This window comes from Varroa destructor, unplaced genomic scaffold (assembly GCF_002443255.2).
Source record: "Varroa destructor unplaced genomic scaffold, Vdes_3.0 BEIS01000002.1, whole genome shotgun sequence".
In the NCBI taxonomy this organism is placed as follows: Eukaryota; Metazoa; Arthropoda; class Arachnida; order Mesostigmata; family Varroidae; genus Varroa; species Varroa destructor.
The window spans coordinates 13,413,306-13,438,725 of NW_019211455.1; the positions used below are offsets into that span (position 1 = coordinate 13,413,306).

The 25,420-nt window shown below is 40.7% G+C and overlaps 1 protein-coding gene and 1 long non-coding RNA gene across 2 annotated transcripts in view; one reads left to right on the top strand and one right to left on the bottom strand.

Annotated features, from left to right (window-relative positions):
• The window catches only part of LOC111245289 (neuropeptide SIFamide receptor-like), a 31,558-nt gene extending 24,688 nt beyond the window's left edge, over positions 1–6,870 (top strand). The window contains exons 3-5 of the mRNA XM_022793460.2: positions 1,890–2,244; positions 2,809–3,067; positions 4,849–6,870. Coding sequence (XP_022649195.1) covers positions 1,890–2,244; positions 2,809–3,067; positions 4,849–5,027 — 793 coding nt within the window. The 3' untranslated portion in view covers positions 5,028–6,870. The remainder of the gene's footprint in view (positions 1–1,889; positions 2,245–2,808; positions 3,068–4,848) is intronic.
• Positions 6,871–21,563: 14,693 nt separating this feature from the next.
• On the bottom strand, positions 21,564–23,993 carry LOC147757402 (uncharacterized). Its single transcript, XR_015321775.1, has 3 exons — positions 23,768–23,993; positions 22,756–22,836; positions 21,564–22,124 (listed from the first exon to the last, which is right to left on the bottom strand). It is a non-coding gene; the product is annotated as an uncharacterized LOC147757402 (long non-coding RNA).
• Between the last annotated feature and the right edge of the window lie 1,427 nt (positions 23,994–25,420).

Consider the following 25,420-nt stretch of genomic DNA (forward strand, 5'->3'; position numbering starts at 1 on the left):
TATATATATATAGTATATTCACCGAAAATAAGCGTTTTCACGTAGAAATTACTATTTAGAGTAGAAGATGTTTGTCTTTATCAAATTTCCAATTTAGTATTTTTAGCTTGTCTGGCCTGCCTGTATGTATTACGTTTCGTAACCAAACGTTTTTTCCGAAACAGAACACGGTAAGCCACGTCACCGTTTACCATAAATTAACTCTTCACTATTGGCTGAAATTCTTCTGGCTTAAAGATACTGGTTCCAAATAACGTATCTGCAAGAAAAGTACTCCAACGATACACACGTTTCGGGCCAAATTGAAGCTAGGGGCTTCATTTTTTGGATCTCTGTTAGTTCTTCCCGACAGTTCTGAGTACAATGTGTTTAGTTGATTGATAGCTTGAAGCATGTACCAGAGACTGGCATGATGCTTCTGCACGGAAAGCACGAAGATATACGAGATACACCACACACGGCTTAATCTAGCCTAATTAATCTTAGCGGGCATCACAACTGTGTACTTGCTTCCAGCTTTGATAAATACATTGGCAAATGGAGAAAATAGTCCCTTATACAAGATAGCCGCGCTTCCAGATATTTGTTTATCGATCGTAACTTATGCAACTAGTATTACTATTAGTTAGTCGTAAATTGAATAAAATCACATTGAAGTTTGGGAAAATACATCGAGAAGAAACCCATACGGAAGATTAGTATAACAGCGCAGATATTTTTCTTGTATGACGAAGGAAAGGTTGCCTTCGTACATATTTGAGCTTGTTAGCTTTGAATGAGGTTGGAAACCTGGAAGGCCTGTCGCAAGCATCTTTCTCAACGTATCACTTAAAGCCAGTTCTACAAAGTTTTTACGAGACTGGATTCGGCCGACGCAATTAACACACTAAAGTTCCAAGGAGTGACATATCAATATTTTAGGTATGAATGCTCATAGCATCACCTTCGCTGATTGACTACGATATCTGAGTACAGCACCTACCGCAGGGATAAAGCTTCCTACTCTCTAGACCCATTTATACGAATTGCTCGGAAACACTGAAACGACTTGCTCGAAAAAAATCAGAAGGGCTACAAATGGATATCAGAGCCGTTTTAATGGATCTGACTTAGTTTATATCGTAAACGGCTCTTCAGAACACATCTTCTCAGGTAATACGCGGTGAAGATCCGATGTAACCTTTTTAGTACTACTCACGTTTTGATGATATGGGATCTCATTTGAAGTTCTTTAAGTTTTTTTTGCCATTCCCGACCACAACTCAATCCACGTAATTGTTTGAAAACATTCATGCAGCTTCTAAACGAACAGCTTTAAGGAGAGAAACTCTTTGGGAATTTACTTCATACGTTACGCAGTTACTAAGTTACAGGTACGGACAGTTTCGCCCACAATGTTACGGAGCAGTACTTGATACCATTTTCAGATTCGTTGTATCACTTTTGCTTCGGATCTGTGAATACTTGGATAGCTTCTTCGGACAAATTTCCAGTTCATTCGAAGTAATTCTTGATAGGCAATTTTTTTTAGAGCGGATATACTTCTGAAGTTAACCTAGTTGTCTCAGGCAGACGATGCGACGAATTATATTAATCGTGTAACTTTAATGATCTATTAACCGGATTAAAAATTAGACTAACGTAAACTAGCATAAAAATTACTAGGCAAAAATCAAGCTATTTTAACTTTCACCATCTATAGAACAGCATGCTACACCTTAGTGGCGTTCGAGGCATACGCAGATACAAAACTTAGATTTTTGTGAAGTTTTCTGCTTCTCGTAGGGGAAACCACTCACCTCTTTTTTTTTTTTTTTTTTTTTTATCTACTTCTATATATATATATATATATATATATACATTCTTTTTGTACTCGTCTTTGCTTTTAGGTATATGGCTATTTGCCACGATCCGCTCCGATGTCAGCCAATGAGTAGTTGCGCGGTACAGCGGCACATTGTAATCATCTGGGGTCTGGCCATTGCGACTATGTTACCTACTATCGTCTACCAAAACCAGTATATTAATGAGCATTATGGGGTTCCTATGTGCGGGTTGACGTTCCCATCACAATGGGTCGAACAGGTGTTTTTTTGTCTAGTCGTTCTACTGTGCTATGTATTACCGCTGCTATTTATTTTGTTGTCGTATTGCTTCATCTTTCACACGGTCTCAAACCGCCATATGATTGGCGAGGAGACGACGCCTCGGCTGACCGAGACTTCTGGCATAGCGCGGGCTAAGGTAAGCCTCACTGTTACTATAAGTAGAGGATTTCTGATTGATACAAACTAAAACAATTGTAAATCTATGTCATGCTACACGATGATTTATACGCTTTTAATAAGAAAGACTGGTCCAGTTGACACAATTATGACGCGTAGGTTTGTTTAAATATAGTTCATGTAAAGCGGTAAGCGTAAAGTTGTACGGTAAGCATGTTCGCCATTAGTCGTGCGTTCTGCGCAAATGCTTCTCCGCAGATCTTTCTACACAGAATGAGTGACGGCCACGACCTGAGACAGAAGGTCGCTAAAAGGCTAAACCTTCAAAAGAAGATATATCTCCTCTGAGAGAAAAAAAATGCTACCATATGTCAAAGCTGAAAAGGCACGTGACAGTTGACTGTCTAATAAGGCCGAATGCATATACTCCACAACTTTCAAGACAATACCCAAAGTATTCTACAACTGGCAGCTACGAGGCAGTTGGTTTTTTTTTTTTAAATATTAATTGATAAGTTACAAATTATTCACTAATCCTGTTTTTTTCCCCTTTCTTTCGTGCTACGTCTGATTGACGCTACAGAGCAATCAACGCATGCTCATTGACAAATCAAAAGTGAAAGTGCTACGTATGGTCTGCGTCGTTGTGCTCATATTCTTCCTGACATGGGCACCCCTCTACCTCATCAACGGTTACATTAACCTGTTTGGATATCCTCGTCATGGAGATGAACTCGAAAGTTTTGTCTTTACGTTGTACCCCTTAGCTCAGTGGCTCGGTCTCGCTAATTCAGCGGTAAACCCTCTCATATACGCTTACTTCAACAAGAAGTTCCGTCATGGTAAGTTGAACGCTGTGCAAGTTAGTTATTGTCAGACTGGTCTGCGTACTTGTGCCTTGTAGTAGCAGACATAGAATTCGAAACATGGTTGTAGTTTGAATAGATGGAGTTATTGACTAGTATTCAGTTTTCGCATTCATCTATGTTATAACAACGGCACCAACTGGCTTTTGTCCTATGGTGAGCTTCAATCAGTCATTGTCCCTTAGTTTTTCTGTTGAAAATCTTATTCAAAATTGCCGGCCCATGAATAGTCCTTTATAGTCCACGAAATAGCTGACAATATGGCGAACCTCACCGCATACTTCAGTCCGCAGGAAATTTCAAAGAAGTGCTTTCTTGTAACATATTCCCGATACTGTTAGGCCAGCCGCAGTGCTTTCAAACGATCCATAATACCAATGGAGCACTATCTTGAACACTTGAAAGAAAATCAGCCTCAAATAACATTTACACCTAGGACTGTAAGAAGCTTTTAAATATACAAAATAGTTTTCTATTGACGTGACACAGTGGGAGAGTAATTCTTCCTCGTTACCGTTGGCCCTAGCCTCGCCCGCAGTTGTCTGCTAATCTTCAGGACACGTTATGATCTATATTGTAACCCGAAGTTGACGGGATGCTTAACGGCGATACCGGACCTAAAATTCGAAACATAGAAGCGCCACCAGCGCATCGCTGACATCCAGTCGAAGTAAAAACCCGCTAATACAGACATATTTACGCTATGCTATCAAAATAAATAGGGTGTAAAGCAAGTCAAAGGACACTAAGAAGTTTACCAAGTTAAGTAGTCTCTTCTCGGGTCATTTCGTTCATTGGCTGTGAGCACAGCACCAGATCTGCTAGAAAGCTAGATTTCGAGCGGAATCACTTTCAAATACATTAGGAGCAGATCATTTATGCAGTTCAGACGTGACTGTGAGCAGAAATTAAAAATGAAGGCAATTCAGAGATATTAACTAACTAACCATTAGCTAGAGTTAGGACAGCCGACCTCCCCCCCCCCCCCGCGAACTCGATACACCTATCAGATAATCGTATTATCGATATTATTAAAAAGATCAATGTGGCTTAGTAACTTGTGACGTAGTATTACTTCACTTGAAACGATTCTATGATGCAATAGGCCGGAAAGTTTACGTAGCCTGCAGGCAAATCCTCAGAAGTATTCCTACCGGCTTCCTTTCTTCGGGAGTCGTTGTTTTTGCATGGATTGCCTAGAGTTTAATATATTGAACTTAATTTTTGTGCTTTCTTTCTATCGTTTCCAACTCGAAAGATTTTAATATAAACGTTCACGGTCGGAAAGCTTTGTTTAATGGTAGAAGTTTCTCACATGCGAAAATCCTATACGAAATGTGCCGATGATTATTTTTTGAGTGCGAAGTGTGTCCCGGATCCAACCAGCTTAAAGACTTAGTGTATTCATTTCAGATAGGCTAGGTTATCCCTTCTCTAATGATAATCAAAACTCGCTTGGCCAATACTTCTTTGCTTTTTTAGCCGTATTACACAAAAGGTACCACCTAAGACAGAAGCCTAGTAGGTTGTCTCCTTATCTGTTCATATGTAGTTGCCCTGCATTTAACAAAGAGTACCCTAATGGCTTACGCAAATCATCTCACTGACTACATAATCATTGATGCGGCGTTCCGTGGCTGTTACGTGCAGATGGTACCAATTTTTCATACAATGATGTTAAAGTTAGACGTCAGCGCTTTTTTGATGTTCGTATACGATGTGATGACATGACGTTTTGTTTTGGTTTGACGTTCTAGGCTTCGCGGCATTCTTGAAGGCTACGTGGTGCTTTGGGGTATTTAGCACCGACCCCAATGGATCTGCTCGTTCTCGTTCGAGCTCCATCCCTCTGTCCACATACCTCTCGAGAAGATTTACCATAGACCAGGGAGCTGCGATGAAGACTACGAATGAACAGCCGATTAATCTTCTGTAAATATCTTCAAGATGTAAAAATGAGCTAGTGCACGACTAATTGGACCGTTTGTTGCCCGACAGGGGCGCCAAATGATGTCTAATTGTGTCGTCTCCTCGAATTCGCCTATGAGGCTTAAACAGGACCGCAAGATGGCTGCACAAGAAAAGCTGCATAAATTCTTTACCAAATTCAATAGGCTATATTTATTATAGATGAATGCGATATTGTATTTTAAGTAAAATAATTAATTTAAATTCAGTGTGTGCACATAATACAGCGTTTCCTCCTTTGGCCGTGGTGAGCCAGCCGGCTAGAGTTTAGGTGTGCTTCGTATCAGATGCATGCTCTCAAAGGCAAACTAATACAAACGTCACACTCTGAGTGAGAATCCGCACTAGCGTGAGTTAATTCTATGGGTCGCTATAAAACAGTAATGATTTATAAGTTAGAAATGTTCTCGCCTCGATTGATCGCAACTTTATAGAGGATGTATAAATGAATTGAATTCAGTGAAAAGACACAGGATGTTAGCATCGATATCGTACCATTCCTCTTACCGAATAGCACCGCGCTGTATTAGAGTATAAGACGGCCGAAAGATCTCATTGACCAAGCTGGTTACTGGTAAGAATCAACCCTATAGCTGATAAGCGCAGACGAAAGGACAGCATGTTAATAAAACGGCTGAAATTTCTAAATTCTGCTTGGATCGCAATCGCGTGTCAACTATTTACGTGTTTGACACACATACCAGAAGACGGTAGGTTGCATAAGATCACGTTAGTATCTTGAGATCAACTGAAGATGTTGGGGTGGCCTAGGCCTATAGTCTTGCGAGCAGAAACAAATCATTCGAACCCGAGTAAAAAGCCAGTAAGCAGAATCGCTCTGCTTTTTGTTGTCGAGTATAAAACTTCACGTACAGTCTCACAGAGTATTTTGTTACTAATGTAAAAGTGTAGTCGAGTCGAAAACACGAGTAAGCGTGTCTAGCGTAGTAGTAGCGTGTTCGAATATGCCTGAACACGAAAAATCTGATTAGGCACATAAGAGCTCTGTTCTTTATTTGTTCTGATAGGCAACAGAGTTACTCTACAGGTGGTGCTGCAGTTAGCCATATCGGTGTGTAACTCATTAGCAATCAGACTCGTCAACAAGATCCATTATTGAAAACGAGCAATATAGTGTCTATGAAGGAATGGAACACAAGACTTGCCGATACGAACGTCAATGACGAGTAGTAAAACAAACAATTGCGCTTGCTAAAGACACGAAATTATAGTATACGGATTATATGCGTATCTCGGCCATAAACGCGGCGCGACGAAAGCAAACAAATATTCAAATCTATAAAGAAACATATATGGCTCTGTAAAAAAAAAGGCACACATTCGCAGACTGAAATCTATTCGCTCGTGAACGGTATACCACAGGATATAATCTTGTATGAAACAAATATGCTTATGACGGATCGGATGAACGCCTTTAGGTTTTACGGTTTATATCATATACGCCTGATGGATAGAGCTTACACAATGGTTACAACGGTACATGTTTGATCATCGTACATCAATAGCTCCATTGGTCTACAAAAGTATTATGAAAAATAGCTTAAATTCGATTGCCAGGCCACATTAAGTAGGACCAGATTTCGCCGGTAGACTATACGTACAGATATTTAAACGGGAAAGTAAAAGTACTCATCATTTCAATTATATCTACAGATTACTTACGTGGACAAATACAAGTGCAACTAGACTGGTTGAGAGAAAAAAATGCTCAAGAAAACGACGGTAGAGGTAAAGATATGCTATAACAATGAATAAATTTGTACATAAGCCTCATTGGTACCATAACGGCATTTATCGATTATTATCTTTTACGTCTCATATAAAGTGTTCAACTATATATATATATGAGTAATTCGCTGTAACTAGTTGACCGTCTTAACTTCCACATATCAGAAGGACATGTAGCACTCATTATTACATGCGCTTGCAGCTTAACGTTAAGTAGGCAGATCGTAGATTACCGCATATACTCTGTAGCGTAGAAAGATCGTAGCGATTCTATTGAATGTAACCATTCGAGTAAGATAGCCAAACTTATGCTGTCCTGGCGTTGTGTTGTTAGCTCCATAATTTTACACGCTTTTATAATCTCGTTAAAGCGATTTTGGCAACACGTAAAACCCGAAATCGCAACTTTGACTTATCTGTCGATTTCGTAGATGTTGTCCGGAATCGCATACGTGCAAAACATAATCGTTCAGAGAAACCGCAAGCTTAATGCGGCAAGCCGCACATCAAAGTCAATTGCTCACAAGCACTACTGTCAGATCTGCAAAATGGTGTGCGAAGTCAGCACCTGATCGCAAAACGAATGTCTCTCCCCTCTGACGTTCTCATCTTGCGGGTCTTTGAAGTGATCCCGGATATACAACGTTGATCGAAGCAAATCAGTCACTGATCAGAGTGGGCCTAAGGTCCAGCGGTCTGCACTTAAAAGGAGACTATAGGGCAGCTGGAAACCAAAGCGCACCATCTTGCGTATCTAAGGAAGATTGTGCATCGACTAGGAGCCCTATATCTTCAACCTAGAAACTGTGATGCTTGATCCCGGTAACATGTATGTAGTTGCAACCCTAACGAGAGTAGAAGAACAGCAAAGGAACTCTTTGCAGATGCTCGTCAATTAGTCAATACAAGGTAAGTAAGTTTGATGAAGGTGAGAACGATTGTCAGAAGGGAACCATACAAATTCTGCTCGTTGCGGCCTTCATAGAAAGCATAAGCTGTATTACGACGCCTGAGCTAATGCTCACAAGTTGTAAGCATAATAGGACGGATATTGTGACAAAAGCACCAGATGATGTTGTGTCATAGTGCAGTAAAATTATTTGTCACGAATGAAGATATGCCATCCGACCAGCACAGCAATGGACTAAATGAAAAATACATTGTTATAATACTACTCGAGGCTACAGCGGACGGCTGCAGAGAGCTCGTTCCTGTCTGCCATTAGGGAGGTTAGGATCGTGCCATTTCTATGTATATATATGTACACGTACGTCTATCATAGTCACCATGTTTTGGTCCTAACGCCTAATGGGCTTCTGCTACGAACGAGCAATGTGAAATGCTGATGTTAATTTCGGCTCAGTCACTAACGCATTCAAGATGTCCTGAATGTTGTGCTTCATGTCAACTCGATTAGAGTGGCTCATCTAATAAGGTGGGATTATTCTTACGATATTCCTATGAGGAGTGATGAGGTTCACGAATGAAGTGTAGGAACGTACCTAATTTACCTGACATATTTCTCTAGAGTTGCTTTCGAAAGTTGTCGTAGTCCTGTTTAGCCACTTTATTTCGAAGCCCACTGGCTCTAGAAGTGCGGCTACGAATGCCGTATTCGTAGTTCTTAAATAAAAATGCGTAGCAATACATATGTTAGCAAATGTTTTTTGTGCACAGCCCAAAGATATACGCCATCATGCCTTAATTGAGATATCTAAAGACATATAGAACTATTTTAAATGCGTAGGAAACTCGAAAGGTAAAGCGGCGATATCTTTGGAAACTTCGCATTTGGCTCTTCGTATTTGGCTGAAATAAATTTACCACCGTTTTTTTGGGATGGCCAATAGGTGACATAAGACAAAATATATTTCGTTTACTAAAAAAAAAAGAAATTTGAATGAATTAGTAACTATTTCAATATGAATTGCTACAATTTCTCATTTAAGCATGAGAAGCGCTACAGATGCATTCGAGACAAAGTCCTAGGCCAAATACTTTAATGAATAAGTACTATTCGTCTACACACACAGTAATAAATAAAAACATATAACAAAAAGGTCAAATAATTTGTAATATATCCATTTTAACAACAAACTAATGTTCCAAAGCATTTTCTGTTTAAACTTAAGCGATCCATCACCCAGTGGATACAGTGGGCCAGAGCCAAGCATTTTTCCATGCAGAGAAAAGCGACTGTTAAAATGTCATCAAATGAAATTTTAGGGACTTCAAGGTACTATAAGCTTCAAATTTCGTGGCAACCTACACCTTCGTCTATGAAGTTCTCTGTAAATGCTAAACGTATCGTGTTCACCAGGTCGTTGTTTGACCTATCCCTATTCCGCAATAAAAACTGGACGGCTTATTTTAATTACGGATTTTAACAAGCACTTGACAAAGTGTACAGGTTTTATGTGAGAGCTGGTCGACGTAATACATTGTATTATATCGTAAACAAAAGTGCGATTTTCGATCTTGTGAAGGTCTGTATTGACCCAGTAGGTTAGCTGATTGAGACTTAGCTTATTTATACTTTTTGATTTAGCAAGCAATAAAATACATGTACAAAGTATGAGGATGTCATCTTCAAGTACTAAGCAGGTTCGTATGATTCAATGTAGCCTCAGGTTACGCTTGTGATCTGTTGACGTCCATGATTGTAAAATGAGTTGTATCAAAGACGTCGTTTATTACTTGGGAGATCTGCCGTGATCAACAACGCCGGAGCGACACTGGTGGAGGTCACGTGGCTACCAGACGAAACGCGTGACCCTTACGTCTTTCGTCGAAGTCAAAAGGTCCTGCAAATATAACTAAGTAACATAAATACTAACATAAACGAACAAGTTCACAACGTAGAGGCTTCGCATAAAAAGCTGATCTAGCGGAGTCTTCGCAGGGATTCAGTTAGGTGAAAAATTATTTACGCAGCTCGCAGTGAACGCCGGCCATACGGATATATGGGCTCTATGTCGAGTTTTTACTAACTCCGAACTTCTATTACTTAGACTTTGCGTTCGGTAATAGAAGTTAACTCTATCGATATTTAGCTAGAAGACGTTTAAAAAGTTGTAGATACTTTTCAGATTCGTTAATCATAAAATACAGCCTAGATTATTAGACAAGTAGTTATTTGGTATTTGCTAGAAAAAATACACGTCTCGTTTCGGAAATTCACAGCACGCGCTAGATGTGGCGCTTGCATCCTAGCGAACTTCGTTCAAGTTAGCTAAATTGAGACGTTAGCGCCGAAACGGTTCAGTATCGGAAAAAAACAATTAAAATCCTGTCGATTTGAGACATTGGTATCGATCGCTAGTTATGGCATAGGATATAGCAAGTATCATGAAAGAGTTGTCTTCCTAAATTCGATAGAAGGCACACGTGTAAAGATAGTAAGCAAAGTTCGCAACGTAACCTGCACTTACTATAACTGATAAAACTAGCCGCAATAAAAATGAGATGCACTTATGTTGCAAGCATACAAATCGTTCAAATTGGAAGCTTCTATCAATTTAGAGTTTCACCCTGGAGTGCCTTATAAGATCCGCGGTTGAGGTTTCTCTGGGCACGAGACGCGCATGCTCAATCTCGTCACCACACAACCTCATCGAAGTCCGTGTGGCTTTGCATCATAATTTCAAGACGTTGTTCCATCGAATTTAATAGCATAGAATGGCCATAGAATAAAGGTCCCTTGCATTCCTGCACTAAATCCCTGGCATCTATGGCTAACGCTTAAAATATTCGATCGTTTCATGATATGACTCGTGCTTACTTAACGACAACATCTTAAATGTTTGAATATTTATATATCCTTTACTAGTATCCAGTGGCGACGTACTGTTAAATGCCCCGCAGCATCTGAACGTCAATTACATTTAATTCAATAATAGTGTAAAAAGTCATTCGGACGTTTGAAGATCATGGATTTGCTACAGTCAATTACTAGAAGAAGATCATGCGAAGCTTTCTAGTTTGGCTTAAGGGATCTAGTCAACAATCATACAGCGTTTCAAGTCAAGTTAATGCGATCCTTGACGATTCAATGAAATAGTTATATTATGACATTGTAAATAAGACTTTCTCACCTGGTTCTCTGGATCCGAATGTATGTGTAGGCACACTGCGTTTCGCGCTGGGAAGGGCTAGCCCTTTGATGGACTGCTCAACAACGGTGCCGGATTGGACCTCGAAACATTTAGAGCGCCTATTATTGTTGAAATCTATAGACATATAGCCGTCATTTACTAATCTGAGGTTTAATTTTAAACCTATCGTTTTAGCTGATTTTGATATTTCTTCTAGAAGCTTAACTGGATTGGTATGAACTTCTGTAGACTACTATAATACTAATTTGTGTGTTAAATTTGCGGTATTTTTTCTGTGTACTTACGTAGTATCCTGTAATTTATGTAAGATAAATAGGCTATGGCAAATTCCTGTACTACCAGGTAAAAGTATGATGCGGACACATTGATTAGTGAATGCAATATGAAATATGCCGTTCCCAGGCGTTCCGAAGGCGGAAGGCGAAGAAGGACCACTTACAATGTTATTGGGTGTGTCATGACACCGACGACAATCGGTCCAAGATGAATTTTATTAATAGAAAAGGGTTGTCGCCTTTGACATCGTCCAGTAGGCAAATTTATGACAACAAATCAACAAAGAGTCTCGTTGCAAAATCATAATTTTACTTAAAGATACACACATTGCCGGCGCGATTTGCGAGAAACGTATACTTCAATTGTGTTACCGAAACGGCCGCTTTAGGCCGGTCAGCGTATGCTGGATGTTACTTATTTGCCTAATGCCAGGGAAATTTAGCGACGCATTGGAATAACGCATAGGCACTCTCAAGTTATCGTGCGTAAAAAGGACTTTGCTGCCGAGGTTCTGATTTACGATAGCGGGCATAAAAGCCCCAGAAGACTCGAAGCATTCTAGCTCCAATAAACTCTGTAAACTCGGGTTACTTTAGTACAGTCCACTTTAGGGGTACTGTGGGACTCGCTGAGGTTCGTTTTCAGGTATCAAATGAGCGTCGACTTAAGCCTATTAAGCGCGATTAAGCAAGCAATCGTACGAATTGTTACATTTTTCAATTTGCCTCTGATGTTGCCATCTCATCTAATACATTTAAGCCTGCCTTCCACACTGGGTTAGCATACACGCAGTCTTTATCGGCCGAGAACAAAGTACGACATCCTGCTCCCATAGCTTTGGCTTAGGCCTTACTCAGGTTAAAATTACACTCTGCACTCATCTCGTCATGCTTGGTTCGATCTTTATTAAAGTATTTTTTGGAGATTATTCCAAGACTATATTTCTAGCTTTTGTATATGCTGGGGGCGCAGTCAACAAAACATATAACGGAAGTCTAGAGACAGACGACAAGCATATCAATGATTGTATGAGTGCTTTCACCAATGGGTCACACATATGGTTAATGACAAACAGGCCCAAAAAGCGATTTAGTCATTTGTTACTATGTAACTTTTTTGCTTTTATTCCACCTGCAACTGTACCAATGCAGTCACCGCTAATGGACTACGCAGCGACTTCATAGCCCGCACTACTAAAAATTTTCCGGAAAAAAAATTACGTTTTTTTAATGAAAAACTCAGTCTGAAATCAAATTATATACTCGCGCGAAGTTTATTAATATTGTTATCTATGACATTCTGCTATTTGGTAGAGAATTTTATTTTTCCTTTGTCGAAGTCTCAATTTCTTATGCCTTACGCTGAAATGTAAATCATTTTCGCACTCAGCAGCTGTCGAGGTTCTCGTAGAATATCCGTTTTGCGATCACGACTCGCTGCGCGAATGGATCACTGTTGTAACGTAAGGGCGACTGAAAGGATCCTCGTTCAGATCATGCAGCACCTATTTTTCCAGCTTGTTTAGGTTATTCATTTAACTATGAACAGGTTTGGTATTTCTGTATACAATAAACCTAATGAGTCAGCTTTGATCACGATAGTCAACTTTTCATCATCTACCTTCGCAGCGTGTCTTCGACAAGACTGATTTTTGATTTCCGGAACTCTTTGAATTAATGGCTTACGATGTTTTTAGTAGTAAGACCTTCATCGGATGTAAGCATTATAGAGCTCAGACTCATAAATCAGTCGAATTTTCTATGTCGTATGGCCCCTGTACGACGGTATGCAAACAAATGATTTCAGATACCAAGCAATACGAATACGAACTCGAATAAAAGCAAAAGTGCTGCAAAATGTTCCATCGTCAAAAAATAGCATCAGCTAGAAATAAGAGATTAATTTTTATCAGATTTTCTTATAGACGACCTAATATTACACTTCACATATACGCGAGCAACTCGGTACATAACAAAACGAAAAGAAACTCTAAGCTAGGTACATCGGGGTATATTAGAGAGACACTCTCCGTAAAACCTCGAACGATTGACTCATTTAATAGCGGAAAGTGTTTTCTATCGTGCCTTATATTGCCGAACTGCGCGCTTGTTGGCAGCGACATTCAAGTGCTTATGTATGTATCAAACAGACAGCAACGGCGAGAATGATGCTTACTATCACGATACCGAAATAAGGCAAAATCTCAATACAGTTCCTACGGAATAGGCCAACACTGATCTACATCAGAGTATCAAAGCCTATCGTCGAGGAACGAACGCGCAAATTTATGGTTCTAACAAAATCAACATGGTCAACAAATTTCCCCGACGACGGCGACATCCGAATTGAACGATAAGCGGATTCAACCGGTAAAAACAACGACTGAGACAAACAAAATTCGGACCTTGGTACTTGCTACAGTACCTTATCGATCGGTTGAATGCGACGGTAACGTGAATCTGACGCCGCTACCAGTACTAACGGCTGCCCCGGAAGCCTGTCTTCTGCGGTGATCTAAACCCAATCGGTCTGCCTCTTGTAGCGATTTAACCAGTCGCTGGTTTGCTGGCCTATTTTTAGGTTTCATGGTTTGGTCGCTTCGACATGTTCAATCAAACGTACGCTTCGCCGCTGCCGCATGATTCGTGAAGGACAAGTCGCTAGCAGTATATCAGCCAGCGGCTAGAGCTTTTATACCTTAATCGCTGCAGGGTTACTAGCTGTTCATTGTTTACACTGTTGACCGTAACAACGTATTTCAGGCTGTGGAAGACCCAAGGAATATCGCCGTGCAGAACGTGTTTAGTTTGCAAAACGAATCCTGGATCAAAACAAAGTATCATCACCACCACCAGAGAGCGCTGCATTGGTATAAAAAACGCGAGTCATCGGCTGGGTTCAAGTGTTTATGTTTCAGGTTTACGACAGCTATAATCTATCTGTTGTCCGTGTCACGACAACGAGTGCATCATTTTATTAAAAACACTATTTAAATTTGATTCTGTGTGTTTTTTAGTGTGAATTCTCACTTCAGTGTTTCGAATTTCGGCCAGGGGCTGCCGTCAGCCACGGTTTCAGGTAGAATATCATTGGTCAGTTATAAAACAGTCTCGTTTGACTTTATATGGAGCTACAAAAGGAAAATGACTGAAACAACACTTCGTGCCGGTAGAAACCACAAGCCAGTATGAGTTCCGAGCTAGTTATTGCAAGATTCTTTCCATGTTCCCTGACGCTTCGTCAGCAGTCAAACGTGGAGCGTGGTAGTTCCTATCGGCTAACTATCCCCCAGTAACTGTCCGGCAAAAAAAGACAATTCCATACCCCTCTTTATGCGTAGCTCATGCTCTATCCGGAAGTTAGGAAAAGATCCAATGATGATGAGGTCTAGAAGCTTGGTAACAGCAAAGAGTACGCATGGTGAAGACTGATGATAATGTTGAAGAACAGAAAGATGTTAATTTCAAAGGTGTCCCTAAATGATAGGCCTGCAACCGGTTAGTATCAACAGAGTCTTAGAGAGGGTGGAACGCTCCGGGACTATTCACAGTAGGCTCTTGTTAATTTAGTGGAACTTAACAATAAAGGAACTTTTGTGAAGGCGGTTTGACTCTTTGTTCGACGGGAAGCATACGTGGGAGTTCATTCTTTTTTCAAGGTGAACCATAATCAGATTCAACAAATGAAAACATGATACTTGTTTAGGCCAGTAATTGACAGCAAAACCCTCAACGTGAGGACTATACGTGGGTCGTTAAAAAAAAAGATCATGTTTTGCGAAATCCATCCCAAGTGGTTCAGAAGTTAATATTCATCTTAGTACATTTCGCTGAAGAACGCGTGTTTGACAGAGGGATCATTAACGGGACTCAAGCATCCCAACAATTAACTACATTTCACTGGCTACTGAAAATCTTCTAATAAAGCTCTTCTATCATTGGTAAAGCTAGTCACTGCCGGCTGACCGCAGCCATACACAAGAAATATTATTCTGAATACAAATGCATCCAGCCTAAATGATAAAAACGATCAACAATGTAGCGGCAGGTTCGGCTATGGACTTCGTAAAGATGATGTGAAGATCGTGACTAAACGATTCGTAATGTCAGTTCTACTTCATAGAGCAGATTTTCGTTGGGTTAGGAGTTCCTCGGTTAAAGCGATATCTGTTTAACAGCTAAACACATGGTGCAAATATATCCCGTGGTGTAGGTGGCGGGTTGCTTATATGCGTAAATGAAACCCGATCAAGTTAATAGGTTATAATTATACATACATTTATATAGGCAAGTAAATTTTGCTACTAATATAGGTAAACGTTATTAACGTAATGGGAAAAACTCATGTTTTTGCTGTTTCTCTTTGGGCAATGGTTTAAGCTAGAATTTAGGTGTGCCTTGTTCAAAGTAACACGGATACACACGAGTAACACCACAGACGAATTCACAATATGCATATCCACGTAGTCGTACCACTTTCAGAACAGTTATCGGTGCTCAGAGGTTTATGTCCAAGAAAAAAAAACAAATTTATATTTTGATATATAAAACAAAAACATTTAGACATATAAGCTCAGCAATGTAAATATGGTAAAGTAGGAAAACAGCGTCGACCTGACATAAGACAGAGCTGACTGGCGTTTCAATTAGATATTGATATTCAGAAATTAGCTCTGCCAAGACGCCGACCTCATTAGTTCTTCGTGCATCTTTTTTTTCGGTCATATAAGACTATGAGGCTACTGCGTAACTGTATTTAGAATTCAGGCCGTAATCCCACTTCAGGTATTTTTAACATTTAGTACGTGCAATACGTGGGGCAACGACTCAGTAGTTGTCATTCTTTTTACACGGTTAGCTCGATATTTTGGTTGATGATATTAGTGACCGCGTGACGAGCTGCTGCTATAGGATCATCGAATCGGTGGTGCTTCCTGCTGGGCATCTCCTATCTTCACAAATCCTACAGGCTTTGCTTTGAAGAGCTTAATGCCCAGTTCAGCGGTCAGATTGGTGCAATGAAAGATAAGAATACTTATGTCAACACAACTTCAAGCCCTAATTGAAATTACGGCATGAAGTCTGCTCTCTTGGCAGACCCAAGGCCGAGGAACCTAAAATCAACCGCATCAATTTTTGTTAGTAAAATATTGAAAAAGACCAGCTGAAGTGTCTGGGGTACGGGAAACAAAGCTTACTACAGTTCTCACTAAGCTCTGTGGTCGTCAAAGTATCTGAACTGAACCAGTAAAAATTTTTGTTTACCTAAAAGGTATTTATAGACATTATGGAAAAATAATAGCAATCATCGAAGATCTCGTTGTTTCTCAATAGCTGTGTATCTATAGTACGAATCTGTGTCACTATTTTTACTAACCTAATTTAGCTACCTATTTCATCTCAATAAGACGTTTGTATACAATATATTTAGGTCATCGATAATCTTATGAAATAGAAGTAACCATTAGATAGATTTAAGCTTTCAAAAAAAAGGGGGTTGAAACGCTGTCTCATCATACTGGCCCCTTTTCCCAGCTGAATGCAGCACTAGTATGAGAGCGCGCCTTGTCATCAGATTACGCTGAATTTTATGGCCACCCGTCTATAGGCGCATATACGTAAATTTCCCTCTCTAGCAGTTACTGGAAGATGTCAGTGTTTATACTTTACGCTAATCTCCTAGAGGGCAAATCATTAAGATCTGTGTAGTTCTCGTTGGTCGCTAATATCACATACATCGATTAGTAGATATCTGCGTGAAAGATGTGCATATTTGCTTTTTATTAGATTGACTATACAGTCCTACATACATATGGCGCGAACGTTGGGAACGGCGGTGCTTTTTGTTGAAACTACGTCGTTGTCATGAAACGAGCGGACTAGAATGTCTGCAACGCAAAAACTCGTGAATCAAAGGGCCTTGATGCGGCCTACTGTCACTGTTTAGGCTCAAGACTTCTTTTGTTGCTCGCCACGTGCTTGAATGCGCGTATATATACGTCTGTAATAAACAGCTGCGTCATTCAATGAAAACTCGATCGAATCACTTAGAGTGGTCACCATTAAAACACAGCTTTGATAGTTTTTCTTGCTCTATTTAATTGTAATTTTTTGTTAGCTAGAGACGGGGCGGACGTACTCCTACTCGTCCCGTTTCGTGTGGCAACTACACAACAGTTTCAACATCCATATCCTTACTACTATAACCTATTAATATAATCGAAAATGTAAGTCTACAGAAAACATTATCCGCTGCCTGCATATTATATATAAACTAGCGCAGCAGTGTTAGATATCAGTGTATATTGGGTATTCAATTGAGTGCGTTCATCAGCTGTTAACGGAACGAAGCCAAAATTTGAAGTCGGGTGTAGGCGAACCAGTGAGGGTCTGCGAAGTGTGTGGAATTACTTCTGCCTCGGCAGTAGCTTGGGTATGTCTGTTGTATTCGTTCTGAAAATTTTCCGAGCTATTTACTGGCTGGCAGTCAATGTAGTACAAAGTAATTTCTCAACAGTGTGGTACTGAAGGTTAGTCGACATCGGATTAATAAGGGTGTTTTTTTCTGAATCGGCGCACTAGCGGTGACTGGGTACCTGTTGCCAAGCAATTACCGGTGAATATGGTCCACGCCGGTGATCGTAGATGGAAGAGGATGCGTCGCGGAAGAGCTAACCGGCGAGTTCGTGGGTCGGGCCCCGAGTTCCTCGATCTGGTGCGGTGGGCTATCGGAAGGGATTTCCATGAAACTAGTATTCCCGAGCCGCTATGGAAGGACGATTTCGAGGTTGAGGCGCTCGTAAAGTCATGCTTTGGACATATGGATGATCCTATTGACGCAAATGAATATGCTGTGGCAATATTTTTCGATGATCCTGCTCCTCGCCACACACCGATAGCGGCTTACGACCGTGAAGGGTGGAACGAAACCTTTAATAGTTTAGATCATTTAAAAGTGAGTATTCCGTACAATGCTAACCACCTCCTCGTGGAGGGCTTGCCGGAGATCGTAAGTCTAGATGCAGAAAACGGCCCGCCGACGTTCGAGTTGCATACGCGAAGAATGATATATCAGCCAATTACAGTTCCGCTACTGATTGCATCGCAAGACTTAAGGATGGAAGGGCGATGGCAATACGTTTTAACTTTACGACTCGTGCAGGACCCCGATAGCGAACCCGTGTATACTGTCGATGGCGACCCGTATACATGGGAAGTAATTGTCGAGCTGCGGACTCGAGATTCTGCTAATGCGGGGCAACGGCTGTCTTTCATATCAAGACTGTTAGACCGAGTGAGACGGAGATGATTAGAGAGATGGAATGGAACAGGATTAGAGAGATCGAAAATGGAGATGGAATGGAACAAGATTAGAGAGATCGGAAAAAGATTAGAGAGATCGGAAATGGAACGGAATTAGAGAGACGGAAATGGAACGGAATTAGAGAGACCATTGAGATAGAGAGATCGGAAATGGAACGGAATTAGAGAGACCATTGAGAGATCGGGAGACCATTGAGATAGAGAGATCGGAAATGGAACGGAATTAGAGAGACCACTGAGAGATCGGGAAATGGAACGGAATTAGAGATCGGAAATGGAACGGAATTAGAGAGACCGGAAATGGGGAAATGGAGATGGAGGAACGGGATTGGTGGAGATGGAATGGAACGGGATTAGAGAGATGGAATGGAACGGGATTAGAGAGATCGGAAATAATGGAACGGGATTGGTGGAGATGGAATGGAACGGGATTAGAGAGATCGGAAATGGTGGAGATGGAATGGAACGGGATGGAATGGAACGCGATTAGAGAGATCGGAAATGGTGGAGATGGAATGGAACGGGATGGAATGGAACGGGATTAGAGAGATCGGAAATGGTGGAGATGGAATGGAACGGGATTAGAGAGATCGGAAATGGTGGAGATGGAATGGGAAATGGTGGAGATGGAATGGAACGGGATTAGACTCGGAAATGGAACGGGATCGGGAGAGAGATGGAACGGGAGAGATCGGAAACGGAACGGGATCGGGAGAATAAAATACATAGAACGGGATCGGGAGGACCGGAAATGGAACGGGATCGGGAGACGGGAGAGAGATGGAACGGGATCGGGAGAATAAAATACATAGAATGGGATCGGGAGGACCAAATATAAATGTAAATAAAACTGATATATGACGCATTGCCCACAAATTTAGCCATTCGCGATTCGGACATCGCTAATGAAATATATTCAAGGATACACGGACAGCGGCAGGCTACACGGACAACGACAACCCTACACGGACAGCGGCAGGCTACACGGACAACGACAACCGAACTCAAGGCAGGAGACTGACAGAGAGGATGTGACCACGATGTGATGTAGTGCCGAGACGACGTTTCTAACATGCCTTAACTCTCTAAACAGTGGAAGTGTAGATCTAATATATAATAACCACACCACCTTTGTAGCACCCACCGTTTGGTGCTACAAACCACACCCACCGTCGTGACCCACCGTTTGGTGCTACAAATCACTTAACTCTCTAAACAGTGGAAGTGTAGATCTAATATATAATAACCACACCACCTTTGTAGCACCCACCGTTTGGTGCTACAAACCACACCCACCGTCGTGACCCACCGTTTGGTGCTACAAATCACACCCACCGTTTGGTGCTACAAATCACACCCACCGTTTGGTGCTACAAATCACACCCACCGTCGTGGTGTAGATCCTTTGTCCTTTGTAGCACCCTCTCTAAACAGCGCAGGTGTAGATCTAATATATAATAAACCACACCCACCTTTAAACCACATGTAGCACCCACCGTTTGGTGCTACAAACCACACCCACCGTCGTGGTATAGACCTAATAAGAGAGTGATAAAGAGTTAAAGTCTTTTGCAGTGGATGATAGTAGAAGAGAGTGATAAAGAGTTAAAGTATAGGTTAAAGACGTCGTCATTATAGGTTAAAGACGTCATTCTAGAAAGTTCTTGTTCTTCCCCACTTTAATCTTTTCCCTTTCCCACACTTAACTCAAGGATAGTAAACAGACCACAAAATAAGATATTAAAGACCACAAAATAAGATATTAACCAAATAGTAAACAGACCACAAAATAAGATATTAACCAAATAGTAAAGGTCAGACCCCCTAAGTTCCCCCCTTCCCCCCCGGGTATTAGCGTTCCGATCTGGCGCGCGAGATTGATACATACATTAACAGAAACAAATGTAAATGAGTGAAATCGAATTACAACCATTGTCGCGAAAAGTACCAAAATTAAGAGATAAAACCAAGTGGTCGCGGATTAATAACTAGACCAAGTGGAACTGGATTCTTTAGGAATTTTTTAAGTCCACCGCTTGCAACAACGGCTGTTCATAGTGCTCTTCGTATGGCACGTTCTCATACATATCGTACGTGTCTCAAAGGCACAACGTTACCGTCGTAGACGTAATGTTAAACATACTAGAAAACGCAATAAACCACACTACTGACGCTGAATACGAAAACCTTGCTAGTCTCTTGCTTCTGACAATGGCTACCTTATACTCGGATTCGAAATTGCATCTCAGACTGATACTCCTTATATTCAGGGGCATCTCAGACTGATACTCCTTATATTCAGGGGTATATTCGGTATCATACATCCAGATGTTTCTCACGGGTTAAATCATCCATCTCAGATCGCGCACATATCGAACAAGCCGAAATGCAAAATAGGAAGTATTGTTCGAAGTCTACTGTATTTGAAGAATTCGGGCAAACGAGATTTCATGGCGATAGATCTGACCTCGATTCAGCAATCAAGGCTTTGGTTCATGACGCATCGAGCATTCAGCAAGTGGCTCAAGACCATCCAGCTACACTTCGTTCGTTTCTACAGTGGACTACATGAGTTACGCAATCTCCTGGTTCCAATTGAACCAAGGAACTTTCGATCGAACGTTTGTATCATGTATGGTCCGACACGTATGGGAAAATCCCGTGCTGCACGCAAAATTGTTAATACCACCAACGTATACTACAAGAATTGTTCGCCTTGGTGGCACAACTATAGACGAGAGGAGGCAATTATTCTTTTACGGCTGGATTGCATGGGACAAAGTCCTCAAAATTTGTAACCGGTACCCGTACAAAGTTGAAACGAAAGGCGGCCACGAAGAATTCACACCTAAAACAATTGTCTTTACGTCAAATGCTCATCCGTCATGCTGGTACCGCTTTTGTGGATTTAACGTAGCGCCTCTTCTCTCTGACAGAATCAATGGCTTCGTTAAAAGTTTTTCTGATAATACACCTTTGGATGTTACATATTATAATGAAAAAATTCTGATTTTACATTAATAAATCGATCCTTTGATTTTATTTAAATATAATTTCGAAGTGTATTAACAAACCACATCGTCTGGTGCTAATATGGACGAATTTAACGCCCGTTAAAAATACTCATTTCTACATTTCGATGGTTAGTCATGCCCACAGTACAGCCTACTCCTCCATTCCAAATCACGTTTTACATTGTCAATAAGCCATTTACGCTTTCTAATGTGAGCATGAGGCGGCGTAACCCGAAATAATTGCTGAGCTCAGAAGTAGCAGACGAAAAAATTTAACAGACAAGTAGCTGGTATGACAGCTTACAATTGACTATCGTTACAGATAAGACAAGACAAGATAAGATAACAAGACGATAGCTGTTACCCTTCTCACAGTTTAAAAAAAACTGGCGGACAAATAGTTGCTGTGACAGTATATAACAACGCTTACCTTCGCCTTACCTGTATAATTCGTCCATGCCAGCCGTGAAGTGATACGTCTCCTTACGGCTGATTGAATCTGGACCCATATCACCCACTAAGCTATCACGATGGACAGTGAGCCTATTCATCAATCCACTGTTTAGAGGGTTGTTGTCTGTGTCCCCAACTGAAAATTCAGACAAGGTCAACAATTATCTGGTGTCATAGCTCGCAGGATTATGCATGAGTCATTAAGTTTCGGCATTACACGACCGTTGTTTATTGAGGTTTATGTAGACCGCGAGCTTAACACTTGACCGGCAGGCTTGCGTTCGTTTACGTCAAGGATAGGAAGTTTAATGGATCCATTTACTCATGCCTACAGTTATTCTGTCCGTAGGAATTGAGGTCGGTCGTATCGAACGCAGTGTATCGTGATTTGGTTCACCAGATCGATGAATTTCTGTCAGCGAATATAGTGACATAGTAGTTATTGAAACGAATGCAGAACCCAGGCACATAAGCAGCTAACCCGAAAGACACATTTCAGCAGCATACAACAGTCACCATAACACAGGAAACGTGCTTTAATCGTATGTTCCAGGCACGCCGAAGTGGCCAGCTGCTGCCATATAATGGTCAAAATGTACAACGACAGGCCTTTCAGAACAGGATCGTCTCGTTGACCAGATGAGCGACATGAAACAACAGGACGACTGTCGCATGCTACATAGCTACATAGATAGCTGCGACACAGATACATAGAAGATGTACAGGTGCAACGTCCTGCCCATTACCTACCCTGCGTTTATACCCACCTCTGCTTTGTACTAGCTATCTCTACTGGTTCTCAGCCGGGATGCAGCACACAACGCGTTCCAGCGTTCAAAACGAGCTTCCTGTAATTAGTCACCATGTCGAACAATATATTTTTTCCTATCAAATCCACCCTTTCTAAATGTTTATTAATTAAATGTATGATAAATGAATAAATAAAAAAGAAAATATAAAATTATTTAAGTGAAAGAGCGGACTACCCGGTAGGATAGCTGTTTCATTTAATGCCAAAAATGTCTAATTATAACGCTTGTACATATTAGTTTTAAGGTAGTCAAAAAGGGATTTTTCAAGCCAGTTGCATTTTTTCTTTGTTTGTGAAACTCTGGTTTCGTATTTGTCATAATCTAGACATTATTTCGAGCAGCGAACGTTAAATAAAGCTTCAGCTGTAAATAAATTTTTTCTTGAAATCAATATCAACAATTATAAATGAGCTATATTACAACAAGTGCTTGACAGTGTGGACCACATGAGTACTAGCCAGGGCAAACAGAAGTACTATTTTGAAGATATCGAACGCATTTAAAGGTACTCTTTCTTACAAGCGAACTTACAACTTCTATCCACATTTTAAGCTTTCATTCGATGTCGTTAGTTAAAAAAGAGTTATACATCATACTTAATTATTTTGTATATTATTATTTAATTAACTATTATTATTAAATTGAAAAAAAATAAAATTTAATTAATCTTAAGCTGGTCTTAAGTGTAGTGAGTGATGGTAACTGATAGATTTGCCCTGCGAAGATACTTCTGCGTTTCAGGTCACTTTAGAAAGCGTGTGTGTGTGTGTATATTCATTTATCGAAGGCAGAAAAACAAATTCTAATAAAAATCTTGACTTTTCACAATGAACCGACTTGAAATGTACACTAAAGCAAAGCTCTCCTCATGCTGATATGCGTTTGTTTTTTTGACTGAGTCAATTTGCTACACCTGTCGTCCTTATATTTTTTTCTTATGACGGAAAAATGGATCTCAAACAATTACCTGCATATACCCTGTCTTATGTCGCGCACCAATTATATAATTGGTGCGGCTATCGGGCACGAAGAGAATCGATTGTAGCTGGGCCTCATCGCTGTCTCCCCAGGTGGCGAAGAACTCGAGCGTTTGCTAAAACGCTGAACGTTATCAGCATTTAATTATATAACTTTGGCAAATGCGGTGGCCATTGAGACACTAAGCCTCGACCAGCAAAAACAGTTCCGCATAGTTTAGTAGGGCGCCTTGCAACTCAGTGCCTTTGCAAGCTATGTCCTTTGTATTTCTTTTCTAAATTAAATACGACCAAACATGTTCAAATATAGCATTGTCTATCCTGTCAAATACATACATTTAACATGGATAATATGAAGCAGCGGTACGCGATAATGAGCCTAATATTTATGCTCGTTCAAAAACATTTTTCATAGGAGTATTTCGTTTACGTTCAGAATAATTGTCATGTAACCTTATTTCCGGCCCTGTACGACAACAAAGCGTTGCTTGGTCTTTCAGAAGACCTACAGGACTCATTATTAATTTTTGACCTTGCGCAGTATTCTCGTGAACAGCGTTCCGTCTCGAACGGCTCGAATAAAAATCCATTTGTTATTGACATCTAGCAATTCTGTTCTGTTAACCCGAAATTCGGAGTCCTATCGGTACCTGTACCGCTCTTCATATCTACGCTTACAATAGCCCCAGAAGACATCTGTTATATGTTAGCGTTCAGCAGAAGCATTTTACAGGCCTTACGGCGTCCTACTTGAAAATCCGGGGCAGAACCGTGGCCTGGCAGCGTTACATACAATAGAAGCCACCTCCGTGATGTAATTACACTTTTTAGCCATAACGCTGCTATCAATATGTTGAAAACGTTGCGGAAAACGGCGTTTAAAGTTTTTGCTAAGTTACCGAACGAATCGAAGTATATCTGAACTAGTAGACCATGCTCTTCGGATTAAGTTCTGACACTTCGACAGCTAATATGCGGCAACAAGGACATGCTTCTTAGTGACTTTCGTCGTCGACAGTATAATGAACTATTTTTAGTAGTACTTTCATTACTAGTTGGAATGATGCCTATTGATTGCGTTGAAACACGACATACCTTCAACAGGAGCCGAACCCAGGAGGAATGCCTCAGCTTATCTGTACGTTTGACCGCTGACGCCCCGGTCAGCGGTAGCACCATGCAAATCTCCTTTCTACCCCCTACTGGAGTGATTTCCGCCAGCGCGAAATTTTGCTTTAGTTATTTTCTTACTGAAGTAGAACAAAATGAACCCTTATTATAGGCTACCAATTGGATTTTATCTGAAATAGTTACTAATGTCGCCGAATGTCGAACTTAAAATACGTACGTAAGACTTTACTCTAAAACGATACAGAATAAGTGCCTGTAGCGCCCTCTATAGAAAAACTCGCTCGTTCTCCCTTTTTTATCGCAAACAATCCCATCAAAGCTAAAAGACTTCGGTTCAGCCGACGGCTTACGCCTTTTCTAACACGTTTCCCAAATACAATTTAGAAATTGAACTTATTTAGCCTAGTACTACCACTTAAACATTATAGAGCTTGGAAACGAAATGCAACTATATATACATAGTTAAAATGACGAATGTAAACCATAACCAACTACTAGGTTGGATGCGCAAT